This window comes from Cervus elaphus, chromosome 8 (genome assembly GCF_910594005.1).
Source record: "Cervus elaphus chromosome 8, mCerEla1.1, whole genome shotgun sequence".
Taxonomy (NCBI): Eukaryota; Metazoa; Chordata; class Mammalia; order Artiodactyla; family Cervidae; genus Cervus; species Cervus elaphus.
Window position 1 is genome coordinate 27,415,623 of NC_057822.1, and position 11,559 is coordinate 27,427,181.

An 11,559-nucleotide genomic window follows, 5' to 3' on the forward strand; every position below is an offset into this window, starting at 1 on the left:
GCAGAAGCCGCACAGTTTGGCACATTTATAAAAGATGTAAAACAGGGTGGGGTGGGAGGAGACAGAAGCATGAGGTGTCCAGGGTGGCATGACAGACACCGGACATGCACCGCGCACTTAAGCCCCCTCCTCCAAGCCTCCTTCCCAGACCCAGCCCCGAGCAGCACCCCCCACTCCATCCCCTGCCACTCCCCTCAGGCTGGTGACTTGCAGAGGACAGGAGACCAGAGTGAGGACCACTGCAGTCTGCCCCATGGACAAGGACAAGAAGCTTAGATGAGTCTGGCTGAGAGGTGGAGGTGATGGGGGAGGAAGGCAGACTTCCTCCACTTAGACATGCAGGAGAGTGGCCCATGGGACCCCAGCAGTGGGTGAGGAGGTGGGGCCACCCTTGGAGAAGCCCTGCCAATCAGAAATCTAAGGCAAGGGTCCCAGGGTCCCCTCCAAGCCCACCCCTCCACACGCGCACACACAGGCGACACACACAACCCTGAGCACAGCCCAGCGGGGCTCACACTCGCGTCCCTCAGGAGCTCCCGGGGAGCTTGTGAGGGGGCTCTCCCCTCGGGCCAGGCCAAGCCTGAGCCAGGTCCTCCCATCTGGTGGCCAAGCCATCCCTCTCCAGGGTGGGGAAAGGAACGGCCAAAGGGCACAAGGCCAGGTGGCTGAGCCTTGGCCCAGCAGGCCTCCCCGAACCGGCAGAGCTGGTGACCGATGAGTGTAGGCGGGCAGGAGCAGCTGGACTGCTATACCCGCACGGGAGGCCCAGAGCAGGCCGTCAGCGGGCCCCGGGACCCGTACTCATAGTCCGCATCTGTGGGCGAGGCCATGAAGGAGCTCAGAGAGCTCCCGGTCTGCCGATCCCGGAAGCTCTGGATGTAACTCTGTGGGAGAGGAGAAACAGGTGTGAGAGTGCCACTGCAGACCCCTGCCCTGAAAGCTACCCAGGCAGACGGCCTCAGCCCGCGCCATCACAAGCCTGGGACCCATCCCGGTCCTCTGCCAGCCTGGGACCTCACCACCCCGAGTCCACGGCCCTGAGACCCTTCCCTGTACCATGCCTCATTAAAATCCACACTCAGGACACCTCTCCCCCACCCATCAGGCCCCTAAGTGGTGGACAAGCCCTAGGCCTTCTAGGCGGTGACCAGCCCTGGGGAAGGCCCAGTCCTGCTTGGACAGAGTCCAACACCCTCTTCTCCCCACTCCGGCTGGAGGGAAGGGCTCGGGGTGCTCACCGGGGAGAGGATATCTCCATTGAAGCGCTTGATGGGCACTGGCCTACGCCGATAAGCAGGGTCAGGGGGCCCAGGCCTCGGAGGAGCCCGAGAGCCTCTAGGGAGAGCCCTTGGGGGTCTCTTTTTGCGCCGCTTCTCCTTGCGTTCTTCTTGCTGCCGAATCCGCATCAGCTGCACACGTCGGCGCTGCCGGCTGATGACCACTGCGAAGGGTGGGGAAGAGCAGGCTCTCAGAGGCCCATGTACCTCATCTCGCCCAAGTGTCCCCACCCCTTCCTACCTGGGGACTCCAGGCCCCCAGATTCCCCTGGTCTGAAACCTCTCCTCCTTTACTCTCCTGGTCTCCCACTTGCCAGATAGGGCCTCCCACAGGTCTTTTCTTACAAAGGCCTTTAGGGGAGATTCCTAGGCTCTAGGTACCTCTTCCAGGCTGCTACCCTACCTCTCTCCTTATCTGGAGCCATAGGTGACTCACCTAGATTGGCCATCATCATCTCTAAACTGGACAACTAAGCTGCCTCCCCACTGGCTTCCTTTCTACACCTGCCTTCCCTGATGCTTTCTGCACTCAGCAGCCAGAAAATAATTAGTTTATATCCTTCCTGCTAAACTTCCAATGGCATCGCACCAGCCCTCTAATAAAATCCGGAGTCCTCATCATGGCCCACTGTGGCCACATAGTTGCCCCCCTCACCCCCTAACTCCCGCCCCACCTCCTCACCAGGCCAAGCTCGTTCCCTCTCAGGCCCTCGCCCTTGCTCTTCCCTCTTCTCTAGGTCTTTGCATGGCTGGTCCCTTATCCTTCAGGTCTCTGCTTAAATGTCACCTCTTCCATGTGACACCCCTCCTTGGCCACCCCGTCCATATGTCACATTACCCTGCACACCTCTTTCATATCAGTCCACACAATGGGAATTATCTCGTTAGTCTGCCTGTCTGTTGTCTGTCTCCCTCACCCTGAATGTAACCCTGGAAGGATGGGGGCATTTTCCGTTTTTGTCTCTGTTGCATCCCCAGATGTCTGGAAGGGGCTTGGCACAGAGCCGCTGTTCCATCTGTTGTTGTGGCATGGACAGTGGCACTGAGGTCCTACTCTCCCAGACCCTGAGCCAGTCTGCTCTCTGTAACTCAACTGAGGCCTTCTGCTGCTGGTGCCTACAGCTCCGTCCCCCATCCACAACAGCTTAGACCCCCCACCCAACCACCCATCTCTGTCATGCCCACCCTGGCCTGTACCCTCTCACCTTCCGTGTGGGAATCCCGCTCGGCCGTCACCCGCCACTGCACCAGAATGCCCATGAGGCTGAGCAGGGGCCACAGTGCCAGCAAGGCCCAGCTCCGCCAGCAGAGCGGGGGTACGGGGGCAGCCCGCAGACGCTCCACCGCATAGCGCGCCAACAGCAGCAGCTCGGCAAAGTAGTCAGCAGCTGTGGCGATGAGTGCGGCACCGGTCACCGCGGTGGCCAGGGTGGTGAGTGGGCGGGGCCAGCGCAGAGTGAGCAGGGCGCAGAGCAGGCCGCCCCCCAGCAGCAGCCCCAGGGGGCCCCAGACAGAGCCCGGCTGGTAGTAGGGTGCGGAGCCCAGCAGGGCAGCAGCGGCAAGCAGAAGGCCAAGCAGCAGGCCCACCAGGAAGAGGCCCACGCTGCGCACCAGCATGGCCACCAGCCCGCAGAGCAGCCCAATGCCCAGCGCGATGCCTGCGCTTGCCCCGGCACTCAGCTGCGTCTCCAGCACCCGCTCTCGGTAGCACAGCAGGAAGATGACCACCGAGCCAAACAGCAACCCGGTGAGAAAGAGTACTGCCTTGAAGCAACGGTAACCTGGAGGGAAACAGGGGCTAGTGAGAGGCCAAAACAAGGTCACAGGGCTGGAGGTAGGAGGTCAGAGGGGTTGAGAACAAGGAATCACAGGGGAACCAGAGGCAGGACACTAAGCTCAGAGAATTGGGGGTCCCTGGGGTCCTGAGGGCAACAGTGAAGGGACCACTGGGGTCAAAGAAGGTCAGAGAGGTAGGTCATTGGGAGTCTGTGGGAAACAGACAGTCATTAAAAGGAATGTTGGGTTTTTGAGATAGAGATAGATCATTGTATCAGTTACAGGGTCACTGGGGTCTTTGGGATCATAGAGGTCAGGGAGAGAGGTCACTGGGGTCACAGATAGATGACCAACAAAATCCCTGGAGTCCTTAGGGTGGGATTATTCAGAGAGATGAGGTATTTGGTAGTCAGAAAGAACATGAGAGACAAGGTCACACAGGTTCAGAAAAATGAAGTCTTTTCAGGTCAAGGGAATTGACAGATGTGGTATCATTGAGCGTATTAAAGGGTTTTTGAGAAAGGGTAATAATATTGGAGCCAGAAAAATGTAATCATTGAGATCATAGTGGGGGCAAACAGACAATGGGGTCGTAGGGATTCCCCTGTGTTAGGAGTAATAGAGTCAGATGGATGGAAGGTAATGAGATAGCTTGGTGGGGGGTGTCAATAGGGCTCACAAGGAGCCATAGGGAGTTAAAGAGGATTATAGGGCAAATAGTGGTGTGGAGTTTCAGAAAAATGTAGGTTAAAGAGCCATTAGGCCCAGTAAGGGTACCTGGAAGTGTGAGGGACCCTGAAAAGCTGAGAAGATGGAAGTCAGAGATGGGGGTCAAATGGTCAGGGAGAGCCAAAGAGAAAGGTTATAAAAAGGAGAATCAGTGCTAGGAATGAGAGGAAGCCCTGGAGTCCTGGAGGTTCTAGGATCAGGAAAAGGAGTAGGGCAGGCACAATGGCTCAAAGGGTCCAAGAGCCTAAGAGTGGGCACCTCCAAGAGCCACAGGGCAGGGAAGACCAGGAGAGGGATTGGCAGGCTGCATTGAGCAACTGTAGAGGGATTGGTATAAATAGTGGAGGGGGTGAGGTGACACAAACTCCTTGGAGACCCAGAATGTGTCCTGAACCTATAGAAGGGCTCTTCTTCCTGCCCACTCTGCAATTGTTCAGCCCAGAGTTTGGAGGTGGAAGGAGAGGGACCATCTGGCTTCCATGCCTGCCTACTACCCAGCCATTCTAGGGGGAGGTGTAAAGGCTGCAGAACATAAGTCCTGCCCTATTTCTGCCCAACCTGGAACTCAGACCTCGAAGCTTCCTTTGCACTTCATCCAGCCTGGAGGCTGTAATGCTCTGCCTGGAGGCTTTCCCTGGATGCTCAGCCAATAAACCTCACTTCCCTATCTGAAGTTCTGTACTTCTTGCTGTAGAGTCACTGGGCACCTACTCCACTAGACCATCTGGCACTTTGGTGCAAATTAGAAAAAGTTGTGCCTTCCTCTAGGCAAAGCAGCCTCGCACCAAGCTCTAGAGTTTGGCAAGTAGAGCATGGTCTGGATTTCAGCCCCCACTTGCCTATCCAACCGAACTCCCTTGTGTCCTGGACAACCATTCACAGTAGCACTGATTACTGGAGCTTTCCTTTTACACATATCCCCATGTATGTGATCACCATTTAGCTCCCTCTAATATGTATTGTAGGTATGAATGTGGCAGAAGTCTCTCCCTCATTAGACATTATACCCTGTGGTAAGGGACCATGTTAACTCACCCTTCTAAATGTTTTCGGAGCCTCCCTAGCATAGTGACCCAAACACATCTTCACCACAATAACTATTATTTATTGAGTGCTTATTAATTTTCACAACAACCTCATGTGAGACAAATATCATTGTTTCCACTGTTCAGATGAGAAAACTGAGGCTTAGAAAGGTTAATGTGCCCAAGGCATCGTAATTAGTAAAGTGCAGAACCACATTCAAATCCAAGCATGCCTAATTCAAAATCTGTGTTCTCTAGGATTTGGAGTGTAAATTATCTACAAACATGTAAGGGATGAAAAAAGAGAAAAGAAAGATAGTTCATGGTAAAGTTCCAAAGAAGGTTTGAGGTGCCTCAGAAAAATAATTTGGGGAACCAGCGGGGGGTGGGGGGGCGGGCAAGTGAGGAATGAGATGGGGTCTTACCGAAGAAGCAGTAGACGACTCCAAATAGACAGCACATGATGCAAACGAGGGCCGGCAGTGCCTCGTACCTGCGCTCCAGGGGCTGTTCACAGGGTGCTCCCCAGAAGGCATCATCTGGCTCTGGGGGCAGTAGCTGGAACCGAAGTGTTGCCACAGTGCCCGGCATAGTGCTGGGAACAGAAGGGAGTCACCCTCCCACGTCAGCCTGACAGAGAGGAAGTTGGGGGTCAAGGAGGAGTCCTGGGTCTCCACCAGGATGAGGGTGAGATGGGAGTGGAGAACTAGGCAAAGATACAGTGGACAAAGGAGTGGTGCCCACATTACACAGCTCTGGAAGCATCCCTGAAGTAAGGGACAAAAGACAAAAGAGGGAAAGAGTGCCTGGCTAGAGGGAGCTGGGATGAAGAAGTTAAAAGGGGGACTGAGTTGGGGGGAGATGAGGGCAGTGTGCTGCCGGTGAGAAGGCAGCCAGGACACTGGTCTGTGGGCGGCTAAATCTGGGATTATCCAAGATCTACCTGGGCTGGAGGCGACCTGAGCTTCTGAGCGAAAGAGGCTGTGCAGGGACCGGAGGGGCCGCGGTCGCCAGGCGCCAGAGCCTCCAGCTGACTGGGGTCCGGTAAAAGTCCGCGGTGAGGGGAAAGGGGCTGCTGGGCCAGAGGGACCGGTCCCTGCGCGGCGGCGACGCCGCTCCGCCTCCAACACCGGCTGGCACTCCAGTCCCGCGACGTCCGGGGACTTAGGTTGGGCCTGGGGAAGGGAAAGAAGCAGGAACAGGGGCTCGGGCTGCCCCAGAGCCGCGGCCCCATGCCCTGAGCCCGCCCGCGGCCTTTGGTGCTGATGGACAGCTCCGGCCTCTGCTCCTTACGTCACTCAGGGCGCACCATCCAGGCAGGGGCGGGCTGCTTCTGACGTCACACGGGACGCACCAACCACGCCGGGGGGGAGGTAGGGGACTCCGCCCCCGACGTCTGCCTCTCCCGCACTGAGGAGGGGGCACTTCCGGGGGTCCTTCCCCTTTAACCTCCCCCATCTCCTCCCTCTCCGGTAGCTGGAGCCCGAGACCCCACCCCGGGGGCGGGGCCCTTCCAGTGACACGTCGGACAGCGGCGGCCTCGGCGGAGGCTCCCGCGCCCAGCGCCGGGACCCTACGCGGTACCGAGCGGCAGCTGGAGGGGCACAGGACCGCGGCGCAGGGGATTCCGCTCCGGCGGCTGGCCTTGCTCGGCGGGGAGGGAGGGGACCCGCCCGCTTGGCTCAGGACCTCCGGATCCGCCCCCTCCCCGGTCCCGCCCCCTCGAAGCCTCCTTTTGCTGCTCTGGGGCTGCTCCAGGGCTGGGGGCCCGCGGTCCGGGCGCCATGCGGGCATCGCTGCTGTTGTCGGTGCTGAGGCCCGCGGGGCCCGTGGCCGTGGGTATCTCTCTGGGCTTCACTCTGAGCCTACTCAGCGTCACCTGGGTGGAGGAGCCTTGCGGCCCAGGGCCGCCCCAGCCCGGAGATTCTGAGCTGCCTCCGCGCGGCAACACCAATGCGGCGCGCCGGCCCAACTCGGTGCAGCCCGGAGCGGAGCGCGAGAGGCCTGGGGCCGGTGCAGGCGCCGGGGAGAACTGGGAGCCGCGTGTCTTGCCCTACCACCCTGCACAGCCTGGCCAGGCCGCCAAAAAGGCCGTCAGGTAGGGATTGGACCCGCCAGCCCCACCCCCTGGGAACCGGCTGGGATGGGTGCGCAGCGGAGGCCGCCTGGGGCTGGGTCAGGCCCCGGAAGGAAGGGTCTAATAAGCCAGGAAGTCTTTGGGCACCGATCATTTCCTATGGCCCTGCTCCCTGGGAAGGTTTGGAGGCCCCATCCAGACCTGGGCAGAACTCACTCGCCTCTGACCTAAACCTGCTTGACCCCCTGGACCCTCAAAGGTCTTCAGAGCTCACTGACTGGGTGTTAGGTTTAGAGAAATGAGTAGTATATAAAGTGGGTGCATTGAGAGAGGGAAAGAGAAAAGAGAGAACTAGGATTTACCTATGGGGGCTTCCCTGGTAGCTCATCAGTAAGAGAATTCGCCTGCCAATGCAGGAGACCTGGATTTGATCCCTGGGTCAGGAAGATCCCCTAGAGAAGGCAATGGCAACCCACTCCAGTATTCTTGCCTGGGAAATCCCATGGACAGAAGAGCCTGGTGGGTTACAGGGGGTCATAAAGTGTCAGATGTGACTTACTGACTAAACAACAACAAGGATTTGCCTGTATCTCCTGTTCCTGGGTGGGCACCTGGGAAAGAGAGAGGTTTGTGGGGAAAGGGTGATGTATCCATCCCATTAATGCCTCTGCCTATGAGTTGAAATAATTTCTCCTAAGTAACACTGAGTTCAAATTCCAGTTCTTCAGCTTACCTTCCGTATTATGGAAGGTAAGTTTCTGGAACCCCTGAGCCCCCCCAAACACATTCACTATGCCTCAGTGTCATCTACCCCTTTCCATCGTTTCTGTGATGTATTTGTGGTATAATGGCATATTATTTAGAAATAAGTATGTACATGATGTGTGGAGTATCTGTGTGCCAAGAATTTGGCTAAGTGTTTAAAGAGATACAATCATCCCATTTTACAGATGAGGCTACCCAAGGTTTAGGTGGGTTAAATAACTCGCTCAAAGACTCAACTACTAAATAACAAAACGGAGAATCAGACCCATAATATATCTCTCATATCTGCATGGATAATACTATCTCCCTTTTAAAAGCACTTGGGTAGGTAGGGTCAACAATTCCCTTAAATCCTCATGACCCCTGGAACAGAGTTATTCTATCATAAACGAGGAAACAGGCCCAACGAGGACATGACCTGCTGAAGCCTACGTATGCTACCCTCTGCCTGGCCTACTTGTGTTTTTGATAACCTTGTGCCATCTTTCCCCCACCCCCAGGACTCGCTACATCAGCACGGAGCTGGGCATCAGGCAGAAGTTGCTCGTGGCGGTGCTGACCTCACAGGCCACGTTGCCTACGCTGGGCGTGGCCGTGAACCGCACGCTGGGGCACAGGCTGGAGCGTGTGGTGTTCCTGACAGGCTCGAGGGGCCGCCGGGCACCACCAGGTATGGCCGTGGTGACGCTAGGCGAGGAGCGGCCCATTGGGCACCTGCACCTGGCACTGCGCCACCTGCTGGAACAGCACGGCGACGACTTCGACTGGTTCTTCCTAGTACCCGATGCCACCTACACCGAGGCACACGGACTGGCTCGCCTAGTCGGCCGTCTCAGCCTGGCAGCCGCTGCCCACCTCTATCTGGGCCGGCCCCAGGACTTCATCGGTGGAGAGCCTGCCCCAGGCCGCTACTGCCACGGGGGGTTTGGGGTACTGCTGTCGCGCACACTGCTGCAGCAGCTGCGCCCCCACCTGGAAGCCTGCCGCAATGACATCGTCAGTGCGCGCCCGGATGAGTGGCTGGGCCGCTGCATCCTTGATGCCACCGGGGTGGGCTGCACTGGCGACCACGAGGTAAGAAGAGAAGCCACCCCACTGGTGCCTCCCATCTGGGCGTGTGCGCATCCCCCTGAGAGGCAGAGAGGGTGGTTGGAGATATAGGCCTGGGTTTCTCTGCAGTTCTGTCATTTTCTATCCCTGTGACCTTGGGTAAGTTACTGAATGTCCTGAGCGTCCTCATCCATACCAATGGAAATAAGTATTTCTCAGGCTTGTTATAAGGATTAGAAAAAATAAGGGAGGCTTGCACATAGTAGGTGTTTGGTATTGGCCATTATTATTTTATTTGAGCCCCTGGACAGTTCTGAGATAGGACACACGCCTGTTTCACAGATGAGCGGGCAGAGGCTTACCCAAGGTCACACAAGCTCACAACTGGTCAAGGTAGGCCAACACCCAGAGAATTCTGACCCTAAGTCCACAACAGGTCATAGGATGGAGAGATGAGACACACACTATTGGGGGGGTGGGGCACTGTCCCTTCATACTTCCCACTGCCCTTCCTCTCCCCAGGGGGTCCACTATAGCTACCTGGAGCTGAGCCCTGGGGAGCCCGTGCAGGAGGGCGATCCTCGTTTCCGTAGTGCCCTGACTGCTCACCCTGTCCGTGACCCTGTGCACGTGTACCAGCTGCACAAGGCTTTTGCTCGAGCTGAACTGGAACGCACATACCAGGAGATCCAGGAGTTACAGGTATGGTCTGGGCTGGGGGTGAGGGGTAGGGAGTCTGGCGGGTAGGGAGTTAGTAGGGGGGTGTGGAGGGTAGGGGGTAGGGGGTGAGGAGGGGAGAGTGGGGTTTCCTAAGAGGTCTCAGAGATCCCAGGAAAATAAAAAAAATTAGCACAAGAATCAGAGCATCTCTGCTTTCTGGTCCCTGTCTGCTTCTACCTTTTCTGAGGAGCCTCTCCAATTTAATTCTTGGGCTGCCTCCCATCTGGGGAAAGGACAGGTGGGAGCATTGAGTGGGCTGAGGTTGGCAAGGGACTGGGGACTTGTGCTAAGTGCCACGTGCTCCTGCCCAGCCTCCCTGCTGCGTGCTGGCCCCCGTGGTCCGCGCCTGGCTCATGGCCTCTTTCTCCAACCCAGTGGGAGATCCAGAACACCAGCCGCCTGGCAGCAGATGGGGAGCGGGCAGCCGCCTGGCCAGTGGGCATTCCAGCACCGTCTCGCCCTGCCTCCCGCTTTGAGGTGCTGCGCTGGGACTATTTCACAGAGCAACATGCTTTCTCCTGCGCTGATGGCTCCCCCCGCTGCCCGCTGCGTGGGGCTGACCGGGCCGATGTGGCTGACGTTCTGGGGGCAGCCCTGGAGGAGCTCAACCGCCGATACCACCCGGCCCTGCGGCTCCAGAAACAGCAACTGGTTAACGGCTACCGACGCTTTGATCCTGCCCGGGGGATGGAGTACACGCTGGACTTGCAGCTGGAGGCACTGACCCCCCAGGGGGGCCGCCGGCCCCTCACCCGCCGGGTGCAGCTGCTACGGCCACTGAGCCGCGTGGAGATCTTGCCCGTGCCCTATGTCACGGAGGCCTCGCGTCTCACTGTGTTACTCCCACTGGCCGCAGCCGAGCGTGACCTGGCCCCTGCCTTCCTGGAGGCCTTTGCCACGGCGGCGCTGGAGCCTGGTGATGCTGCCGCAGCCCTGACCCTGCTGCTATTATATGAGCCCCGACAGGCCCAGCGGGCGGCCCACGCTGATGTCTTTGCCCCCGTCAAGGCCCATGTGGCAGAACTGGAGCGGCGTTTCCCTGGTGCCCGGGTGCCCTGGCTCAGCGTGCAGACAGCCGCACCCTCCCCGCTGCGCCTCATGGATCTCCTCTCCAAGAAGCACCCACTGGACACGCTGTTCCTGCTGGCCGGGCCAGACACGGTGCTCACTCCTGACTTCCTGAACCGCTGCCGCATGCATGCCATCTCTGGCTGGCAGGCCTTCTTTCCCATGCACTTCCAGGCCTTCCACCCTGCCGTGGCCCCACCCCAGGGCCCAGGCCCCCCCGAACTGGGCCGCGATACAGGCCGTTTTGATCGCCAGGCGGCCACCGAGGCCTGCTTCTACAATTCCGACTACGTGGCGGCCCGAGCACGGCTGGCAGCGTCCTCGGACCAGGAGGAGGAGCTGATGGAGAGCCTGGATGTGTACGAGCTGTTCCTGCGTTTCTCCAGCCTGCACGTGCTGCGGGCTGTGGAGCCGGCGCTGCTGCAGCGCTATCGGGCGCAGACGTGCAGTGCACGGCTCAGCGAGGACCTCTACCACCGCTGCCGCCAGAGCGCGCTCGAGAGCCTCGGCTCCCGCACGCAGCTGGCCATGCTGCTCTTTGAGCAGGAGCAGGGCAACAGCACCTGACCTCGCCCTGTGCCCCCGGAACTGGCAAGGCGGCGGCGCCCGGCCCGGCTCCTCCCCCAACCACCCGGAGCAACCTGCCAGACTCGCTGGATAGGGCTGGCCGCAGCCCCAGACCCCAGGGTCCCCTCTCTCTGGCGTGGGGTCACCCTCCGACTCAGAGCAAGCCTGGGAAGAGGTACCCTTGGAGCCACCTTTTTCTGCCCCAAATCCCGTCTCCCTGGTCCCTTGACGCTGCTGATTCAGGCTGTGGCCTCCGAATATTTATGCAGTGCAGTCTGCCTGACGCCAGCCCCACCTCCTAGGGTCAGCCCAGGGGGCCTGGGCTGCAGATGAGTTGTTGGAGAAGGGTAGCTGAGAGAGGAGGGTGGGGCATCTCCCATCTTCTCCCCTCTGCATTCCTGATGAAGCTCCCTGACTTTAATAAAATGGCTGAGTGTGGACTAATGTCTTGAGTCTTTGAAAGGTGGGCGTGGGGGCAGGGAGGACTGAGGATGGAGGCTTCCTG

General features: G+C 58.6%; 2 protein-coding genes across 2 annotated transcripts; one reads left to right on the top strand and one right to left on the bottom strand.

Moving 5' to 3' along the window:
* Positions 1–10: 10 nt before the first annotated feature.
* Positions 11–6,232, bottom strand: TMEM198 (transmembrane protein 198). Its single transcript, XM_043909919.1, has 6 exons — positions 6,101–6,232; positions 5,751–5,982; positions 5,233–5,437; positions 2,483–3,058; positions 1,239–1,441; positions 11–884 (listed from the first exon to the last, which is right to left on the bottom strand). The coding sequence occupies exons 3-6, from the start codon at positions 5,396–5,398 to the stop codon at positions 747–749; spliced, it is 1,083 nt and encodes a 360-aa protein (XP_043765854.1). The 5' UTR covers positions 5,399–5,437; positions 5,751–5,982; positions 6,101–6,232; the 3' UTR covers positions 11–746.
* A 70-nt stretch (positions 6,233–6,302) lies between these two features.
* CHPF (chondroitin polymerizing factor) lies at positions 6,303–11,494 on the top strand. The gene is made up of 4 exons (XM_043909918.1): positions 6,303–6,905; positions 8,150–8,723; positions 9,222–9,401; positions 9,795–11,494. The coding sequence occupies exons 1-4, from the start codon at positions 6,592–6,594 to the stop codon at positions 11,052–11,054; spliced, it is 2,328 nt and encodes a 775-aa protein (XP_043765853.1). The 5' UTR covers positions 6,303–6,591; the 3' UTR covers positions 11,055–11,494.
* Positions 11,495–11,559: the final 65 nt, after the last annotated feature.